Consider the following 20,952-nt stretch of genomic DNA (forward strand, 5'->3'; position numbering starts at 1 on the left):
AAACAGCCTCCCCTCTGCCCCTTCCATTAGTGTCTGCCTCTGGAAAGGGAAGAAAAATTAAAAATGAGCTGACAGGCCAACACAACACAGAAGAGAAAACTCAGCCATAAAGGGAGGGACTCCCCTACACCCAGCCCCACAGCCTGTAAGGGGAAAACAGAGATGAGCTTCAGAAGGTGACTCTCTAGATGAGGAAGGTCGGTCCACCAATGACTTCTGATTTGTGGGGAGTCCCCCATTTTGAGGCCTCTGCTGTGAAAATGTATAAAGGAATAGTCCCCCCTTGTTGGAATAAAATCATGCCTCCTTCCTTTCCCAGATCCTGTCCTTCTGCAGCTCTTGCCGCTCCCTTCTTGGAAGGAAGCCATTGCCTTACAGAAGCAGGAGTCATCTCCACTCTGACATAACCCCTGATTGATGCATAAACTCCTGCAAATCTTTCAAAGGCCTGGTGCAAGGCTCCTCCTCTCTGAAGCCATTTTCCTACACATTGGGCTGGATTAAAGGAAGCATTTTAGAGCCAAGAAGATGGCAATCAGAATGGAAAGGCTCATTAGGAGAGAGTCATAAAATGAAAAATGAGTGTAAACAGAGGAGGAAAGGCCGGGGTGAGGGACAGATGTTGCCCTGCCTCTTGGTGGTCCCCTTTCTTCCCAGGGCAAAGGAGAGAAAAAATGGCCTTCTAGAATAGGTTTTGCCAAAGAATTCCTTATTCTTCACAGGATATCAGATCTAGAAGGGCCTAGCAAGTGACTTGCCCAAGGTCTACAGCAATTTTGCAGCAGTCTCCTCCCTCTGGGTCCACGTGGAATGTTCCTGAACCCCTATGGAGGCCTTGCCCACATGACGCATCAATGTTTTCTGAGTGCTCATGCGGAAGGACAGGATACTGAGGGGCTGCAAAGATGATCTGACGGTGGTCTTGTCATCCTGTAGGAGCTCACAGGCAAGACGCATGCAAACAGAGGAAAAGGGGACCCTGAAACAGGGGTGTGCCTGGGGGTGGCAGGACCTCTGAGGATAGTGTGACCAGTTCTGCCTGGAGGAATCAAAGTGGGCTTTCCTGAGCAGGCTATCTTGTATTTCTGCTTTAAAAAAAAAAAAAAACCTTCCCTCCATCCCCTGACCCGCACTGCCCCTCAGAACATTGAAGCAGCAAGCTTGTGGTCCTAAGAGCTGTGGCCAGGATACGCAGCTGCAGGGGGGATTGCTGTGGATGTCTGGAGGAGAAGATACAAGAAAAGGTGGAGGAGGAAAGGGAGTGGAGATTTTTTTTTTTTTTAAGAGAGGGGAAAGGAGAGAGAAAGGGAAAGGGAAACGGAGGGGGGAGGCGGAAGAGGGAGAGAGGGAAACAGGGAGGGAGGGAGAGACGGAGAAAGGGAGGGGGGAGGGAGGAGAGAGAGGGGGAGAAAGGAGGAGGAAGAGGAGAGGGGGGAGGGAGGGGGAGGGAGGGAGAGACAGAGAGAGAGAGAGACAGAGAGAGAGAGAGAGAGATTTGAATTTCCCATCTGGAAAGGGAGAGGTAGCACGTCAGGGTCTGGCTGACGGGCGCGATTGGAGGGCGCCTCCGGCAGCCGCCCGAAGCAATAGCCGCGGCCCCAGCTCACCGGGCGGAGTTGCACGAGGCGGCAGCGGGAGCTGGAATAGCAGAAGGAACCGCCTCGTTGAGTTCGGCCGGAGCCCTGCAGTGGCTCAGACGGTTGCGAGGACCTCCAGGTCGGTGCTGGCCACGGGCCGGGAGGGCGGAGCCGGGCTGTGGGCAACAGGGTCTGGGCTCTCGCCTCCAGGCCGCAGCGCAGCCCGGGAAGCTGCAGGGTATGGTTTTCGGGGGCACAGCTCCCCAAGACTGCCCGGGCGCGAGAAAGGGAGGCTGCGCGGCGGCAGCAGGGACGCTCCAGGGCGCGCTCGCCGTGGTGCTGAAAGGACAGCTCCCCGCAAGGGGGAAGCGAGCAGGCGGAGGGAAGGGAGTGAAGCGGGAGCCAACTGGGAAGGAGGGGTGGGGCCCCGAGATGGAGACCCTCGGGCAGAAGCCCGAAGCTGCCCGGCTCCCGGGGAGCCAGGACCGCCCCGAGGGCGGCGGGAGACTCAAGTCTGAACCTAGAGAACAACTTCGAGCTCTTGGGGTAGGGATGGGGGGACGTCGATCTAAGCTACTTCAGGTTGTGGTTAATCTGGAGCCCGCCAGGGCCCTCTTCGCCTAGGGAGAGGAAGCCGCCCCTGAGGGGTACAGTTCGGGTACCGGAGTGAGTCAGAGGGCGGCGGGAGTGGGGCGGACAAACCGAAGGTGCAGGGGAGGAGAACCTAAACGTTGACTGCGGGTGGGGGACGAAGAGGACTCTATTTGTCATGGAAGGAGGAGGAGCGGAGGTTTGGGCTGCACCTGTCAGCTGCCTGGGGTCATTAGGAACGATCAGTTCTTCGCCCTCGCCGGCCCCACTCTGCCCCCTCCCTCAGCAAAGTTTGAGACCAGGCCAGGTCTTGAGGTTGGAGCTCTAAGTGTTGGGGGGGAGGGGTGCTCTCAGTGGCCAAACGTGAGCTCGAGGCAGAACTGCCGGCTACGTTGATCTCGGTGGGGGACCGATAGAGGGACACCAGGATTCCTGTCCCCCTCTTCTGCCGGGAGAATACGAACCCCCCGCCGCTTCCGCTTTTCTGCAGGAGCCAGTCCCTTACCCACTCCCATCCTCCACTGCTCCTTTCCCTCCCCAAGTGCTTCTCCCTTCTAGAGGCATGGGGCGGGGGAGTAGAGGGACATCCCCTGTCACTGCACCGCCATTAGCGTAGGGTCCCCCTCAAAAGGCAAATGAGTGTTGAACTGACTTGCAGTGAATATGGCCTGGACATGAGCTATTTAAAAAAAAGACAACAGATAAACAGCCACAAGGACAAACCCTGCAGGTGCCCGAGTCTGCTTGTCAGATGGTGGAGTCCAGTCCTGAAAACCTCCTGGGGCTCTGATGGCCAAGCCTGAGGAGGTGCCTCAGCTGCCTTCGGGTTAGGATGGGTTAGGAGGGAGCCTGAGAGGGGAAGCTGGAGGAGCATCCCGGGCACGCTGAAGGCAAGGAAACCTGGTGCTGCAGCAGCATCCCTCCCCCACCCCTCCGTGTGTCCCCTCCCCCAGCCTAACGTCCCCACTACCACCACCACCACCACCACCCTTCCCGTGCTGGGATAGACCAAGTCTTCCCGCAGACCCGCTGAGGAGCGCCTCCTGGCGGTCCGGCCAAAATCCTCAACTGCACGCAACCTGCTGGATCTCAGCACTCCTACAGGCATATGGCAAAATATCTACACACACGCCTGCACACACGCTTACGCAGAATCACAACGTTGCCTAAGTTCAGAGTTAGACACGCAGGAGCATACCTTGAACGCGTACACTCTCACATACTCGCTGACACACGTTAAATTCAACCCAGCAAATACGTCCTGAGGCTCTACCATGAGCTAAGAAATGTAGATGCTGGGACAGGAGAAAAGCACACGATACAAGCCCTGCCCTGGGAAGAGTTCAGAGTGACTGGGAAGGGAAAGACACAGAGCTGGACAGAGTGCATGAGCTGGAGGCAGGCAGGGCTGTCCTAGAAAGCGCCATGGGTCTCAGAAGAGGAAGACTCCATCACATCTCACCGAGGAGAGCTTTCATGGGAGGAGTGATGTATGAAGTGGACCTTTGAAAACTAATGCTGCTGCTGCCGCTGATGATGACGGTGGTGATGACGATGACAGCGAATATGTACTGAGCACCTACTATGTGCCAAATGCTGGGCTGATCACATTTGCATTATTTCATTTAATGCTTACAACATGCATTGGGTATAGACGTTATTGTCTCCATCTTGCAGATGAGAAAAGATTAAGTCATTTGCTCAAGGTCACTTAGGAAGTAGTGGGGCCAGGAACTGAACTGGCAGAGATGAGGTTAAGAGGTTCCAAGGATGTAGAAATAGCAGATGAACAGATGCCCAGGAGTTTTTGGAAGGAATATGTGTGGAGGTATAGCTGATAAAGAGCCACATACAAAGGATAGGAAATGAATGGTGAGGCAGGCAGATGTTAGACTCTGCAGGACTTGAAGGTCAGCACAAGGACTCTAGCTGGTTTAACCAGGCCATGGGGAGCCACTGCAGGATGTGTTTGCATGAGCAGATCTGCCCTTTAGGAAGATTAATCGGACAGCCTTGCGGAGGATAGATGTAAGGTAGGGGAGGGACAGAGTTAGAGATTATGCAAAAATTCAGAACCTCAAGGCCCTGACCAAGGCATTAGCAGCCATAGGAGAGGGGATGTGTGGATGCAGGAAACACTGTGGAGCTATAATCTCTGGACCTTCTTCCTCAGCACCCCGTCCCAATTATAACTTGCCAATTCCGTGTGTGGTTTTTGCCCAGCGTCTACCTCCCCAACTGACTGAATGCTGTGAGAACAAATGCTATGACCCCCTTGTTCCCTGCCACAGCCCCAGCACTCAGAACAATGCCTGGCAGAGAGTAGATGCCCAAAGCATATTTGTAGTGTGAGTGAATGAATGAATGAAGAATTCCCTGACTGTGGAGTTTTCCACTGAGGCAATTGGAAGAAGGAATGCTGGAGGAAAAGGTGGCTGGCGGGGAGGGGAGACAAGGATGAGGTTGATCTTTGGATAGAATGAATTTAAGAATATCCAGCAAAGAGTTAAATGTGCAGGTTTGGGGAGAGGGAGAGGGAGAGGTCTGTGACTGAAGAAGTGCATAAACCAATAAGGGTAGGTGAGATTTCCCAGGTAGACAGTGGGAGAGGGAGGGGCAGTGGGAGGGGGAATCAGCAAAAAAGAAGACCATTGGAGAAGTAAGATGATGACCACAAGAGTGCTGTGTCATATGGCATTCAGGAAATTCAAGAAGAAGGCTGAAAAAAGGCAGGGTGGGTGAGAGGGAGGTAAGGGGTCTTCATCGGCATCTGATACTACAGAGGGATGGAGAAGGAGAAGGAGGGCTGTGAAAACATTCCTGGGTCTGGTGATTAGGAGGACTCTGGCAACTCTGAGTAAGGCAGCTTCAGCAGCAGTGCAGGGGCTGCAACTCTCCGATCTCACAGAGCCAGAGGGTTTGACTGGGAGGTGAGGAAGTGATGACACCAAGTGGAAACTACTGGATCATGAAGCTAGAGGGCAGAGATTAAGAGAAAGATAGAGTTCGGAGCAGGAGCTGGAGAAGGAAGGGGATAAAAGAGGCGTATGGAGAAGAGATTGAAGGTGTGAGGAAGAGGGAGTAAAAAATGGATCAAGGAGAAGGTGTAAAGAGGGAAAATCTGGAGCTCAGGCAGATGGATTGGCTTCAGGGGGAAGGAGGGAGACTTCTTCCTTGGGAGTTAGGAGGGGAGTTAATTGTTTTGGTAATGATAACAAGAACCATTTACTGAGCCCGCATCATATGCAAAATACATTTCATAGATTAATTCTAAGCCTTCAAAATGGTATTATAATCCTCGCTCTATAAAGAAGAATGAGACTCAGAGAGGTTAAGTCAATTACTCACTATCACACAGCTAAAAAGCAGCAGATTCAGGATCTGAGTCAGGTGTGCCTGACACCAGAGCTCACAAGCCTTCCGCTGTACCACACTACATAAAGTGACACGGAAATCACCTGCTGAGAGGGATGGGGTAGGAGTAGGTTGGGCCTTAAGAAATTGGTTAGTGGAATCTCTCGACGGGGTGAAGAAATTGCTTAACAGCTAAAAGGCCCGTGCTGGGAGTCAGCAGCAGGACCTTGAGGTGGACCCAAGAAGTTTGGCTAAGTAATCCCAGGAGGCTGGGAGTAAGAGGCACCTGGAGTGACAGGATGTAAACATGGAGAAGACTCATCCCTTGAGTAGATTACTTTGCATGCGGGGGCTTGGGGTTGGTAATCAAAGTTTTCTGAATGAATACAGGAAGGAGAGGAGTCTGGAGAAGGAGGTGGTTTGGTGACAGAGAGGTGGCATGTTGAGTTTTTTTTTTTTTAACATCTTTATTGGAGTATAACTGCTTTACAGTGGGGTGTAGTTTCTGCTTTATAACAAAGTGAATCAGTTATACATATACATATGTTCCCATATCTCTTCCCTCTTGCGCCTCCCTCCCTCCCACCCTCCCTATCCCACCCCTCTAGGTGGTCACAAAGCACCGAGCTGATCTCCCTATGTCATGCGGCTGCTTCCCACTAGCAATCTATTTTATTGCAGCTCTATTTACAATAGCCAGGAGATGGAAGCAACCTAAGCGTCCATCATTGGATGAATGGATAAAGAAGATGTGGCACATATATACAATGGAATATTACTCAGCTGTAAAAAGAAACGAAGTTGAGTTATTTGTAGTGAGGTGGATGGACCTAGAGTCTGTCATACAGAGTTAAGTCAGTCAGAAAGGGAAAAACAGATACCGTGTGTTAACACGTATATATGGAATCTAAGAAAAAAAAAGGTCATGAAGAACCTAGGGGTAAGATGGGAATAAAGACACATACCTACTAGAGAATGGAGATGAGGATATGGGGAGGGGGAAGGGTAAGCTGTGACAAAGTGAGAGAGTGTCATGGACATATATACACTACCAAACGTAAAATAGATTTCTAGCGGCATGTTGAGTTTGAGTGGTGCTGTGGGACATCCAGGGCAAGGCAGGCAAGAGGGAGGCAAGTGTATTTCTTGACTTATTTATTGCCTGTTTCACACACACACACTCACAGTACACACACTCCCAGAATGTAATCTGCACGAGCACAGGACTTTGTCTGTCATGTTCACTGTTATATCCCCACTGTCACTGCCTGACACATGACAGGTGCTCAACTAATACTTACTGGATGAATGAATATAGGGGTCTGGTGCTCAGATAAGACATCTAGCTGTCATCAGTGTTAGCAGTCATAAAGCCCCTGGAAAGGGTGGTTCTCCCAGGGAAATATTAGAGATGAAAAGGAGATAAGGACTGAGGTCAGAGTCCTGGAGAACACACTTCTGAAGAGGCAAGAGGAAGAAAAGCAGCAGCAAAGGAAGGGAGGGGAGAAGGAGCAGTAGGAGAGGAGGGAGAGGAAAGAACTGAGTCGCAGAAGCAAGAAAGGAGAGAGGTTGGAGGATACAGTGGGGTGGCTAGCAGTTCAAATGCTGCAGAACTGCTTCAGAAGAAGAGCTGGGAAAAGGGCCCAGAAGATCATCTGGTTCAGGAGAGATGCTTGCCAGAGCAGCAAGTTAGGTGCCCTGTGGACCAATTTGAAACATCTCAAATTAGAGTCCTGCGTCCTCCACAACCACCTGGCAATTCCTTGAGCTAAATGTAAACACAGAGGGGGAACCCAAGAGTTCCTGAAATCATTTGGTTATTATTCTTTTCCTGTTCTTAGAAATGCCGTCTCTTTACAATGTTTTTAGTCAAATGAAAATATCTTGATTGACTGAGCTGAGCCACCTTCAAACTCAGAATTCTAGATCAGGGTGGGTCCTTCTGCATTTCCTGGAAATCCTGTTCCTTTCTGGCATGTCCTCATAAACATGCAATCAGCAATAGCTGACATTAACTAGCACCTGCTACACACCAGGCACCTGACCAGTGTCTTCTCTTCCCCTTCATACATCAGCACAGGGTAGACTTAATACTCCCTCATTTTGCAGGGAGCAAACTGAAGCTTTCCCAGGGAGCCACAGACAGTGAGGGTTGGGGGCCAAGATTTCAAACCAGGTGTGACTGATACCAAAGTCCCTGTGGATGGTTTTCTACTCCATCATGACTTTCCTGAAAACAACCTATCAGGTGATCTGATCACGTGGAAGTTCTCAAACTCTCAGGCCCCATGGTATGAAAAGATCTCAGTCTGCCAATATGTTTTCTCATTTTGAAAGAAATGAGGAAAATCCATCATCAATAAACAGCCAGTGACCTTGAACTCAACTTGGTTGCAATATCCAGCCTGACTCCTCTGCCACCATTTCCCAGGACCCCTTTATCCTCCTAGCAAATCAAAAAGGCCCCAAGTCTATGTAGAATGAAAGTCCTGGGGGAGTAGGCCTGGCCCAATTTGACCATCAAGGTACATGACACTTTGGCTGTTAGATCCCCATCCCCATGGATATCCCCCTCCATGCTTGAAAAAGGATTTGCGGTAGTTTTGCCTATGAAAGCACCAGTGAAACTGAATGGTTAAAATAAAAAGGAAGTCTCTAAGAGTTAGAGCATCTGGGTTCAAATTCTCAGGGATGCTAGAAGAACGGAGTAAGAAAGAGGCCAAGTATAGAGGGAGGCTCCAGGCCCGCTACCCTTCCCCTCCCACTATGGTTGGAACAGTTCCATTTTTATGTATTTTGCATATTGAGATTCCCATTAAGATTTTATTTGGAGAAAATCTTCTGAGGCAAAAAAATAATAATAAAAACTGAAAGTCGGTGATTTAGGGAGAGGGAAATGAGGACAAACATAAGCTGAGTGGTTATGAGGCCCAGTGCTTGGTAATTTAAAGGCCCTTAGCCCCAAGAAGATTATTGTGTCTCCAACCCCCTCTGTGTAATTCAAAATAAAAATCAATATTAAGCTATAAAACTTACATGTTTTATGCAATGAAAATAACTTATTTCTCCATTTGTCTAATTTCAGAAGTCTGGATATGTTCATGTAAGCTGGCTGTTCTCAATTTTTCACCTACCTCTTATTTGCTGGGGCCCCGAGCGCAAGCTCACTCCTTCTAGGGCTTGATGCAGTGGTCCAGGCTGGAATTCTCTCCAGTCTCCACAGTATCCCTGAGAAAGGAGGCACAGCCATCTCTATCTCATAGAGGAGGAAATGGGGGCTCAAGGAGATTGGATAACTTGCGTGGAATTCCCATGGCAAATAAGGAGTTAGGGTGGCATTAGAACCCAGCTCTGCCTCTGTCCAAATTCTGGACTTTTTCCAACATGCCTGGCTTCGATCAAATTAAAGCAACATGGTCAAGATGAAAATTTTAAAATAGGGATCAGAAGCCATTTGGCAGCACACATGTGCCTGGCACATAGCAAGTGCTCAGGAAACAGCCCTTTTCCATCCCTTTCCATGCGATACCAGGCACTGGGTCTTGGCCTCTGGCTGATGGTACCTGATGCCTGAACCAGGGTGACCGGTCGTTTGTCCAACTCCACTGCCCTGCCTGTGCAGAAGCTTCTCCCGTCTAACCCCCAACTCTTCTTTTGACAGGTTGCCACATCTCCCCAAGCCAGGCCTGCCTGAAGTGCTGCATGCAAATTTGGCTGCTGGCTAGGGCACATTAAACAGAGTTGTAGGCATGGACTTCGTCATGAAGCAGGCCCTTGGAGGTGAGGCCCTAGCCCTGCACCCCATGCCCGCTACCCAATCCAGACCCAGGCGGGAGGGGCCTCAGCACACCAGGCCCCCCCCATGCCCAGGCTTGCCTCTATGACCCTGTCCTCTCCCTCCCCAACCCATCCCCCACAGGGGCCACCAAGGACATGGGGAAGATGCTGGGCGGAGAGGAGGAGAAGGACCCTGATGCACAGAAGAAGGAGGAGGAGCGGCAGGAGGCACTTCGGCAGCAAGAAGAGGAGCGCAAGGCCAAGCACGCACGCATGGAGGCCGAGCGTGAGAAGGTCCGGCAGCAGATACGAGACAAGGTCAGCACCACCCTCTTGCCCATCCTGGAATGCAAGGGGTTAAAAGGGTCTCCCAAAACCTCGGGCTCCCTTGAATCCCAGCTCTCACCTTAGACCTAGTTCTCTCTGAGTCTCACTCTTTTCATCAGAAAAATGCGTGTCAAGGAACACCTCCCTCAAGAACCGTTCTGGGGATTAAAAAAGGTAGTGGATATAGTAAGTGCTCCCTAACGTTTGCTGCTACAGGTCCACAACCTTGTACCCAAAATCCTGGAGACCAAAAAAGTTTGGAGCCCAGAATTTGGGGATTTTGGGAAAGTACTATAGCGCCCTGAGCACTGTTATGTGTCACTCCCAGTGAGTTTGCAGCTGCCACCCTATGCCAAACAGCTCAATACTTGTCTGCTCATACTGCGATAAATCCAGGGTATGAGTAGGCTTCCATCAATTCCAGTCAAGTTTTGTCACCAAAATTGGGCCCAAAGCCTGTGGGAGAACATTCAGTTTTCAGATCTTGGAGGATTTCAAAAGAGCAAAGAAATTATGTGGGCAGGTATTAATTTTAAAGGAAACCCCAGGCACCATCTCTCTTTTATTAAATACCAACTGAAGGCAAGCACAATCCCACAAGGAATGTGCCCTTATCCCCATTTTATAGATGAGAGGACCCATGGGCTCACAGGGAGTTCTCATGAGCTGCCTCAGCCACATGTGCATGACCTTGAGATCCAGCTCTCTCCTTGCCCTGTTCATGCTCCTCTCCACCCTTCCCCTCCCCAGTATGGGCTGAAGAAGAAGGAGGAGAAGGAGGCTGAGGAGAAGGCAGCCCTGGAGCAGCCCTGCGAAGGGAGCCTGACCCGGCCCAAGAAGGCCATCCCGGCAGGCTGCGGGGACGAGGAGGAGGAGGAGGAGGAGAGCATCCTGGACACGGTGCTCAAATACCTGCCCGGGCCACTGCAGGACATGTTCAAGAAGTAACCGGCCCTCCCACCACATCCCCACTCCACTTGTTACTTTTTTTTTTTTTTGGTTCTTTCTTTTCTTTTTATTCATTTAAGTCTCAGTTCTGAAGGGGAAAACCTCAGTTGGCCTCTGTCCCCCTTCGCTGGCCAGGGGCTCCTCCCCCTCAGCACTCTTCACACTCCCTTCATCCCAGGGTATCCAGCCTCCACCTCACTCCCAAGTTGCTTGACAAGAAGAAGACAGCTTTTCTCCAGCAGTGGGTATTGAACCCAGTACAGGAAGCACTGGGGGGCCCCCTCCAGAAGCCTAAGGTCTGTGCTGGTGTGGTAATCCCCATACATTCCTTCATGCACCCCACTGCCAGGAGGACCACTGTCCCCAGCCAGCCAAAGTAATGACACATTCCAGCCCTGCCCAGCATGCTGACCTTTGGCCTCTAAACCCCAGTGGGCCTCCAGGTCAGGGCAGGGGCATTGAGTGGCCTGGCTCTGAGGAAGGGAGTCAGGGTAAGTCTGTCCTGTTAGGGCCTAGCCTGAGGCTGGCCTGTTCTGTTCTGGCCAGGCCTGGGTCTGGGCAGGAGGCTGGGGCTCTCCTTCTTTCCTCCCTCTGATGACACCCAGTCTAGGAGCATTCCTCTCCCAACCCCCACCTGAAGAGGCCTAGCCCCTGCCAAGCCAGTCCCTCCAAATGGATCCTCTGTGGACTTTAACTCATCTATGGAGGGGCCCCAGGGTAAGGCAGCCCCGTGTTTCTTCCCCCCACTCCACTTAGGTCCTGGAGCCCCACTGCCAGGCTGGGCCCGGCTTGCCCAGCCAAGGGGCTGCCCAGGCCCCCCAGAAAATACTTGGAGCCATTGGGCAGCGATGGCCCATGCCATGGGACTCCCCCATTGGTGCAGCCAGGCTGCCCCCCTTCTTATCCACCCCTCTTCCTCACCTCATCCTGTTCATGTGCTTCCAGGGCCCCACGGTCCACAGGAGGACCCTTCCTGGCCAAAGCCCCAAACTTTTTGGGAAAAGCCAGTCCCCAGTTGACAGAGGGCATCTGTTCTTTCATCTTATTGGCCAAGAACAAACTCTCCTCTGGGATGTGTGAGACTGGCATTTGTTCCCCCCACCCCGAATTGTCAAGGCCTCCTTCTCAGTAAGCTGTGTGAGAACTGGGAAGCCATGGAGCAAATGAGAGAGGGAAGTGTTTGTCCAGGCATGCGTGAATGTACATGGCAGAGACTGCATCAGCAATTGTATGCCCAGAGATTATACATATAAGCCTATGATTAGAGTGTCTTGAGATTGTGTGTGTGTGTGTTAGTCAACATCCCTGTGTGATGTATGTTAGGCAGCCTTGTGTATGTATGCTTGTTTGAGGTGGTATGTGTGAGTTGAGATTGTGTCATATGTGTGTACTAACCATCTCATATGTGTGTTAGAGCTTGCATGTGTTAGCTAGTATCTGCATTTGTTTTCAAAACTAGCGTGTATGTCAGGAGTGATGAGAATGTGTTAGATGTTGTAGAAGTATGTGTTTGAGAGAGTTGCCAGATATGCTGAGACTGTTGTGTGCATGTGTTTGGCTCTGAAAAGGCAGTTGTGTGCAGGACGTGTGCCTGGGGAGAAGGAACATAGGTAAGATGACCCCTCTTGGCCCCCAAACCACTAGTCACAGATGGCCACATCCAAGAGGAGACCTTGTCCTTGGCCTAGAGTCCTCCTGCCCTTGGAGGGTTCCTGCCTGAAGTCCTCAGAAGTCCACTGGGACAGACCCAGGCAGTGCCCCAAGAAGCCATGCTGGGCCCCCACCAGGGCCTACCCCAAAAGCAGGGGATAGGGAGGGGGCGACTTGCCTGTCCCGAAGCCCCTGCCCCATTGGCCCCAGTTTGCATTCTGCAGGTTTTCCATTTTAGTGAATTTATGCTTTTATTTCAGAGAGAGACATGGGTCTTCTCTGTCTGTTTCCAATAGTTAAAGCCATATCAGTTAGACTGCAATACTTTAAAGATGAGACAAAACAATCCATATGTTTAGGGAACTAGAAAAGTCCCCTGGTCTGTCCCTTCTCTGGGGAGCAGGGCCTCAGCAGCTCCAGCTCCCTGGACTTGCCCTTCTCCCCCGCCCACACCCCCTCCCCTGTGCCCCTGTGTCCCGTCCCCCCAGGGGGCCTGTGTCTGTGTCTGTACCTGTTTCTGTGATGGGGAGCCACCTTGCACCCCTGTTGTCTGCTTGTCTGTTTGTATCTGTTATCCCGGGCAGGATGGTCATTCTCAGGAGCCCCGGGGTCCTGGGACAGAAACAGGCAGAGCCCAGTCCTGGGCCCCAGGCCTCCCCAGACCCTGTGTGTAGGTCCTACCTGGACACAGGGGTGAATCCCAAGTGTTCAGAAAGCTCTCCCTCTTGACAGGGGCCCGCAGACCTCAAAGGTGGTACCAGGGCACAGAGAGTGCCAGATGGACAGTGAAGACCGAGGCCCAGGGAGCTTCAGATGAGCAGGCCCGAGGAACCCCAGATCCCCAAGAGACATCCCTCACAGTCTTCACAGCCCCTCTGCACCCCCAGAGCAGGCTCAGGGCTTTTCCCATATGAGAGTGCCTTCCAGGCTGGCTGGCTTAGTCTGGTGCACATCCTGAACTCCTTTAGACTCCTCCAGCCTGCTTCTGAGCAGGACGACTGGAGGTTTTCCTGGAGGCAGGGACAGGGGGAGAATTTCTGCCTGGGGCATTCCACCATAACTCTTGGGTCCAGGGGAACACGATGACCATCATTCCTGACACAGACCTTACTGTGGAGAGAGGCTAATATGTGGCCCAGAGAGGATGTCATGTGCAAACACACTTGTGGGAGCACAAAATATTTGTGAGGTGTTTGAGCAGGGAAGGGATGGTCACATGAAGTACCTGGGGTGGGAGGTGTATAACGTGGGAGGGGGAAGAATGTGTCACACACAAATGGGGCAGTGTGCATGTGACACACTTAGGAGATGGGGCAGGGAGGGAGTGGCCCCAGAATTCAGCATGCGCACACACAACATACAAGGGAGACATCCCCCAGCTAGGAGAACAGGAAGAAGCAATCATTGCATGTGGGTGAAGACAGAACAAAATGCCCGCTTGCCAGGGACGGCCACTGCTGTGCTGTGTGCCTGGGAGCGGACCAGCAGAGAGAAGGGAAGTGCTTCTCTGGATCTCCTGTGCTGGGCACTGGCAATGTCCAGAATTTCCACACAGGTACATCCTCTGCTCCAGGTCCAGAAAGTGTCCTTAACTACAAAGGTGTCTCCTCCAAAGGCAAGCAGGAGGTCCAGAGACCCTCCCAGCTGTGAGAGAGGGAGAGAGCCAGAGAGAGAGAAAGGGAAATAGAAACAGAAGTTCTTCAGCCCAGGTCCCTCTCAGGTGGGACAGCTGGTGGACAAAGCAACCTCCCCGAAGGCTCAGAGCTAGAGTAAAATGGGGTGAGCCAACAGCCCCGGGAGCCCCTGGTACCCAGCCAGCAGGGTTGCCCATCACCACCACTGAACTGCTCCATCCTTCTAGGTTCCTCAAACCCTTGACTGCACAGGGGGCTGGGGGTCAGACTGGCTCAGATGACGGGACATCTCTCAGGCCTGAGGACATGACTCCCCCCACATGTCCCCTGCTCTCCTCCCCACTCCTGTGCCCCACCCTCTTCACTGGAAAGAGAATGAGAGGTGCTCCTGCTGGCCCTCGGGTGGGGATGGGGGTCCTACTGAGACCCAGGTGAGGACGACCATCCTGCTTGCGTGGGGGAATCCATTTCCCACTGTGCTGTGTCCTTGTTGCTCTGCTTCCTTTAAATGTGTCAGTGCCTGGGGGGAGGGGAGGGGCAACCCCCATGCCCCCCTGAACCTGACCAAAAGCCATGGCTGTTGCTCCCCCTTTGTACGACGCAGATGCTAAGATGTACCAAACAACCATGACAACAAACAAAAGACCTTGTACAGCAGCTCTCGGTCTGTCTGTCCTCTTCTGTCCGCCGGCACTGCCAGAGCTCCATGGGATGCCAGCTGAGAGGAGGGGGGCCAACCCACAGAGCTCAAGAGGTCCCAGAAAACCTTCAGTTTTACCCTTGCTTCTGGCCAGGACACTCTGGCAATGACCCCAGAAACCAGCCAAGGCTAGAGTTAGGACTGGCCCCAGAGATTCAGGGCCACTCACATCCTGCCCTTCAAAACCAACTGACAATCCCAGGAACTGGTAGTCCAACTAACACCCCACACCCTGTCTCTGGCCACCCTTCCCCCCAAGCCCCGTGAGTGTGGCATCCTGACACGGAATCAAGTCACACGGGTAGGCAAAGGTCTGTCATTGGTTGTCCCTCCAACATTGATGGAGTTCCTACCTCTGCTAGTCTGTGTACAGGAGGCTGGGGACACAGAGAGAGGATGCATTGCTCCTGGACACAGACACATCCCAGACCTTGTTGAGGAGTCAAGAATAGACCACACTCGGCTGCCCCCCACCATCACCGTGCCTTAAGCTAGGCCTCTTCTCTCTGCTTGCATAGGCACCTCTCATTCCCCACACACTGCTCTCCTAGCCTGTATCTCTTCCCTTCCACCCATCCTCTCCCCACCACCCCACCCCACCTAAAAGACTTATCTAAAATTCAGACGTAACCATGTCACTTCCCTGCCCAACACCCTTCAATGGCTTATAGGACAACGTCAAAATTGTCAAAATGGGCCTGTGTGATGTGACCCCAGCTGGCTAGTTCCAAGCCCACCTAACTGCTCCAAGCTCCCCCAGTCCCCACACATACCATGTTGTTTTGTGTTTGCCTATTCTGTCCTCTCTGCCTGAAATGAAAGGTACCCTTCCCCTTTCTGGTGTATTCCCAACTTCTCAAGATCCAGCTCCAATGTCACCTGCTGTGTGAAGCCCACCCTGACATAGCCCTGTCCCCCCGTCCACAGCAGAGTTTGTTGCTGTGTTCGCACAACACAGAGCATCGTGGCTGAATGCTCAGACAGTGCTGGGTTTGCTGGTGGGTTCTGTCACCTAGAAGAGTGATCTTGAAGAAGCCACTTAACCCCTGTGAGTGTTTTCTTGTAAGTGAGATGGGATAAGAATTGCTCTGACCTCCACTGTGGTTGTGAGGCATGAATGGGGTGCTGCCCGCATCCTCTTAGCACCATGTGCCAAGCATTCAATGGATGGAGGCACTGTGCAAATGATGCTCTAACTGGGGTCCCTGCACATCTCTCTCACCAACTTGAGAACTCTATAAGGGCAGAGCTGGCTGGCACCCCAATGCCTCCCAGCATCTACCACAGAATCTAGCCTACACTGGGTGCTCAGGAACCCCAGTGCTGACTCAGCCACATGATCAAGCCCCATCTCCTTTACTTGGTGGCCACAGCCACTTTTCCCTTAGCTCTCTGCACTTACTGGATAGTGCAAGAGAGGAAAACCGGACCCCTCCCTCTTCTATGCGCGGACATCACCTCTCCTGCCTGTTCTACCAGATCTTCCCAGGAGCCTGGGCTGGTCCACTATGGGTAGCACGTCCCCTGGACTCTTGGAGTGTGCAATGGGAGGCTGTATTAGTTATCTACTGCTGCATAACAAATGACCACAAACTTAATGGCTTAAAACAACACATGTTTATTACCTCACAGTTTCTGTGGACCAGGTGTCCAGGAACAGTTGGGCTGGGTCCTCTGCTTCAAGAGATCTCACCAGGCTGCAGTCAAGGTACAGGCCAGGGCTGAGGTCTCATCTGAAGGTTCAGCTGAGCAAGAACCACTTCCAAGCTCACGTGTTTGCTGGTGAGATTTAGTTCCTGTTGGATTGAGGGCCTCATCTCCTGGCTGGCTGTTTTCCAGAGGCTGTCCTCCATTCCTTGTCATGTGTGCCCCTCCATTAGGGCAGCTCACAACATGGCACCTTGTTTCCTCGAAGCGTGTAAACCAAAAAGGCAATAGAGAGCATTGGCTAGTAAGATAGAAGTGTTATATAACCTGATCCTGGAAGTGAAAGACCATCACCGTTGCCATATTCTACTGGTTAAAAGTCACAGGCCCCAACTACAGTTACAGGGAGAGGATTACAGAAGGGTGCAAATACTGGGACAGGGATCGCTGGGGCCGTCTTAGAGTCGGCCCTCAGAGAGGCTGAGGCAACTCCTTCCCTACAAAGGAATAGGAGTTGAGCAGGGCCTCAGTGGAGCCAGACCTCAAACGTCTTCAGGCCCAGATGGTGGCGGAAGTGTCTCTGAGCTGGGCAGGGGCCAATGGCAGGCTCCCCTAGGGCTTCTGCAAGACTGGGGCCATTCCCAGAGCTGGAGGTTGGGCTCCAAGGGCCTTCCTAGGCTGGGAATTGGAGAAAAAGGGCTGATGAGGGCTTCAGGCTTCCCTGGGGGTCCATCTGTGTGCTCCACCAGCATGCCAACCACTGTCTCCCCAAGGTCCAGGTCCCTCCTCAGTAAACAACCGAGCCCCAGGCACTCAGATGATTCCTTGCTGCCCCCGTCTCCCCTCATTTACACTCAGTAGCACCCCGAAGTGCCCTGGTGGGAAATGCCAGCATCCTCTCACTTTGGGTCCTGAATGTCTTCTCCTAAAAGTCAGTTAAATCGAACTTACTGAGTTCCTACCACTTGCTAGGCACTGTACTAGGCACCAAGAACACCACTCAACAGCCCCTTCCATCCAGGAATCTACCCAGGCAAGTAAACAGACCAGTTACCCATCTCACCATGTGCAGTGATACAGGCAAACTCGGGGCACTTGAGGAAGGCTCCCTGGAGGAGGTGGCATCTGAGATGAGTCTTAAATGAAGAGGAGTCAACCTGGTGGAGAAGGGGGGCACTCAAGGCAGAGAGTCTGGCATAGTCTGACATGGGTGGTGGGAGTAGGGGAGGAAGAGGTGGGGGATGCCTGCAGGAACTTGAGTTCTTGGTGAAAAGCTGAGAGCCTGGGGATGTCCATAGGGGCGGGGGGGGGGGGGGGACATCACATAGTGGAGCTTGGGCTCTTCCTGCAGGTCTTGGAGCAAAGTGTGACATGATCAGATGTGCAGGTCGAGGAAGGTCATTAGGGCTGTGAGGAGGATGAACTGGGAGCCCAGGGAGGAGTTGGTGCCATGTCAAGGTCAGAGATGGTGAGGACTGACCTCAGGCAGTGGCAAAGGATGGGGGAGAAGTGGGCAGATCAGAAGGCCATATAGGAGGGCAAATTATCAGGACTTGAGGATTGAATGGGAGGGTTATGGAGGAAGGAGGGGTGTAAGCCAATGCCTGTGTCTCCATATTGTGTGGTTCCATTCTCCAAGATCTAGAACATTGGTAGGAGATAGATTTGGAGGAAGATAATGACTCTGGTTTAGGGCTTCTGGGTTTGAGGCGCCTATGGAGAGTCCAGTAGGGAGTCTGGAGGGCAGGAGAAGCAGACCATGTGCTCAGTGGGATAGCCCTCAAATGGGGCGACATCTTGACCATTTACTTCACCACAGGGATCAAAGCTACACGAAATCAAGAAACCTGGAATGGGAAGAGGATTTAAAGTCAAATCCATCCTCCCATGGAACTCAGGAGTCCCTCCTGTGCCATCTGTGGTAGAGGGCACTCTACTTGCATTCCCGGTAGTGTGGGAGAGCTCCTTACAGAGGGACAGGTCCCTTCTTTCTCCAAAACTGAGAGCTGCCAGGAGGCAGGGAGTTAATGAAACCCCCTCGGCATCCCATTAATTGACTGCAAAACCCTGCTTCTAGACCACTCACTTAGCACTTGTAATTAATTGGGGCTTCTTGCCTGATCTGAGAGGTGATTCGATACCCCCCTAGGGCAATGTTTTCTTAGCTGGTATCCTCCAGCTGGAGCTGTCTCTACACATTGGCCTCTCCATAGTGCCCTGGCTATGAATGCAGACTCCTGCCCTTCCTTCCTCTCTGTGTGAGCTCGGGCACAGCTGGAGCTGAGTAGTACAGGCACATGGTACTCCACTCCACTCCACTCCACTCCAAGCACAGAGCTGAGTAGTACAGGCACATGGTACAGGCTGAGTGGCTGGGGCTAGGGCTAACATTACCACCTCCTTGGACACCAGGTCCAGGGGATCCATCCTGTCCTGGGACAGGCCCAGTGGTCTCCAGCCACATTAACTCCCCGCTGCTCTCATAGTAAGAGGCATTTGGCATGACCTTGTCTACAGGAGGGTCAAGGCAGCCTACCTTAAAGTACGAGGGGGCGTGGGGAGGGAGCTTCCACTTACTAGGCCCCTGCTACATGCCATCCACAGGGCTGATTGCTTTAAAGGCACCACCTCTGCTCATCCTGACAGGAATCTCTGAGGTCAGGATTATGCCCATTTTACTCATGAGAACTCTGAGGCTCAGAAGTAGAGGCTTATAATGGGAATAGGCATAGGCTTTGGTTTTCAGACAAACATGGCTTTGAATCCTGATTCTTTCTGTCTGGTCTTGGGCAGATGGCTCAATTTGTCTGAACTTCGGTTTCCTTATCTTTAAAAATATATATATATATTGAGTATAATAATGCTTAACCCCACTACCACAACCAGGTGGTAATTCTGAGGGAATTAAATAAAATAATGTCTGTAGGTCCCCTGGCACAGTGCCTGGCATGTAGCAGGTACCTAAAAAGTGACAGCCATTACTACAAAATGCTACTACTACTATGGGCAGACTGATGAAGACAAATAAGAAGAGGAGGAGAGGAAAGGAGGGAGAAGACACGGAAAGGAGAAGGAGAAGAATTAATTCCATAAAAATCCTCAAGTCATCCAAAGAGTAAATTGGGAAGCCTGGATTTAAAACCGAATCTGTCTCATGTCTTTTCACTGTAACACAAGACAATCTAAGAGGCAAGGGTCACAAGTGAGGAGGGAGGCAGAAGGGAGTAACTGCCTTTTCCAGGAAGCTCTCTTCAGCTCAAAAGACACTTAGCAACATGGGTAATTTGCATAACAAATTACCCCAAACTTAATGGCTGAAAGCAATGAACATTTCTTTTCTCTCACAGTTTCTGTGGGTCAGTAATTCTGGAGTGGCTTGACTGGGTAGTTCTGGATTGAGGGCTCCAGTGAGACTGCAGCCAAGATGTCAGCTGGGGCTGCAGTCTCATTTGAAGTCTTGACTGGGGCTGGAAGGGCCACCTCCAAGACGGCTCAGTCACATTGCTGGCAAGCTGGTGCTGGCTGCTGGCAGGAGGCTCCCTTTCCAGGCGGACCTCTCCTGAGGGCTTCTTGAGTGTCTTCACCATATGGCAGCTAGCCTCCCCCAGAGTGAGTAATCCACGAGAGCAAGGTGGAAGCTGCGACATCTTTCATGACCTAGCCTCAGAAGTCACCCACCGTCACTTCTTCAACATTCTGTTGGTCACACAAACTAGCTCTGATTCAATGTGGGAGGACACTACACAGGACATGGGTACCAGGAGGAAAGATCATTGGAGGTTGGGGTTGGGGGGGGGTCGGTGTGTGCATCTTGAAGGGTGCCTACTTCACAATGCACACCTCAGCCCACCTTCAGCCGCCAGTCAACTAACACTCCTTCATTTACCCATCCACTCAGCAAACTCTTCCCAAGGGCCTCCCCATGGTCAAACACTGGGCTAGGCACTGCTTTTCCAACCTGAATCTGTCATGGTCACTGGAGCTCAGAGTCCAGACACACACCAACACACAGCAAAGCCCTGTGAACAAACATTTGGATTTTCCCCTTCAGTCCTGGTTTCAAGCCTGGCTTGTAATGTTGAAGTCATTTGACCTTGAGCACCTTATTTTACCCCTCAGGGCTTCCATACAAAAAGATAATAATATCTGCACTGCCCAGCAATTGCAACAAATGTATTAAAATACCCAGCACATAACAAATTCTCAATAAATGATGACTCATACTTCCAATATTATTACTTTAAATAAATGGAGATTGCACTCCCAGATCTGGACAGCAGCCCCATCTAGGCTTCCCCTGCCCTCCCCCCACAAGAGAAGACTGGGCTCTTGGATCCCAAGGCTGCCCCCTGAGTCCCGCCTGTCACCTCCTCCCAAAGGCCTAGCTGAGACCTGCTGTGGCTCTGACAGCCAGAGGCTCCCTGGTGCCAGCCCTAATCAGAGGCTCCAGCCGAGACCTCAAATTGATTTGCCATCATTTAGCTGGGAAGCGAGAGCTCTTCTTGACTCGCAGCCAAAATCCATTCTGTGATAGCAAAGTAATCACCCACATGGCGGTGTCGGGAGACTGTGATAGAGATCTAGGACAAAAAGTCTCCATCCTACCCCCCAGAACTCGAGCCTCACTGCAGCTCGTCTCCGGTCCCCCTCCCTCCTCCTGCCTGTGTGCGGGCTGCTGTGTGTGTCCTCACAAGGAGGCATGTGCCCCCCGCCCCACCCCCTCACACACACACACCCGCGCTGCATG

General features: G+C 52.0%; 1 protein-coding gene across 1 annotated transcript; it reads left to right on the forward strand.

Annotated features, from left to right (window-relative positions):
- Positions 1-9,271: 9,271 nt before the first annotated feature.
- On the forward strand, positions 9,272-10,767 carry CPLX2 (complexin 2). Its single transcript, XM_004315949.4, has 3 exons — positions 9,272-9,302; positions 9,442-9,617; positions 10,377-10,767. Exons 1-3 carry the CDS (start codon positions 9,272-9,274, stop codon positions 10,572-10,574), a joined length of 405 nt encoding a protein of 134 aa, XP_004315997.1. The 3' UTR covers positions 10,575-10,767.
- Positions 10,768-20,952: the final 10,185 nt, after the last annotated feature.

This window comes from Tursiops truncatus, chromosome 3, assembly GCF_011762595.2.
Source record: "Tursiops truncatus isolate mTurTru1 chromosome 3, mTurTru1.mat.Y, whole genome shotgun sequence".
NCBI lineage: Eukaryota > Metazoa > Chordata > Mammalia > Artiodactyla > Delphinidae > Tursiops > Tursiops truncatus.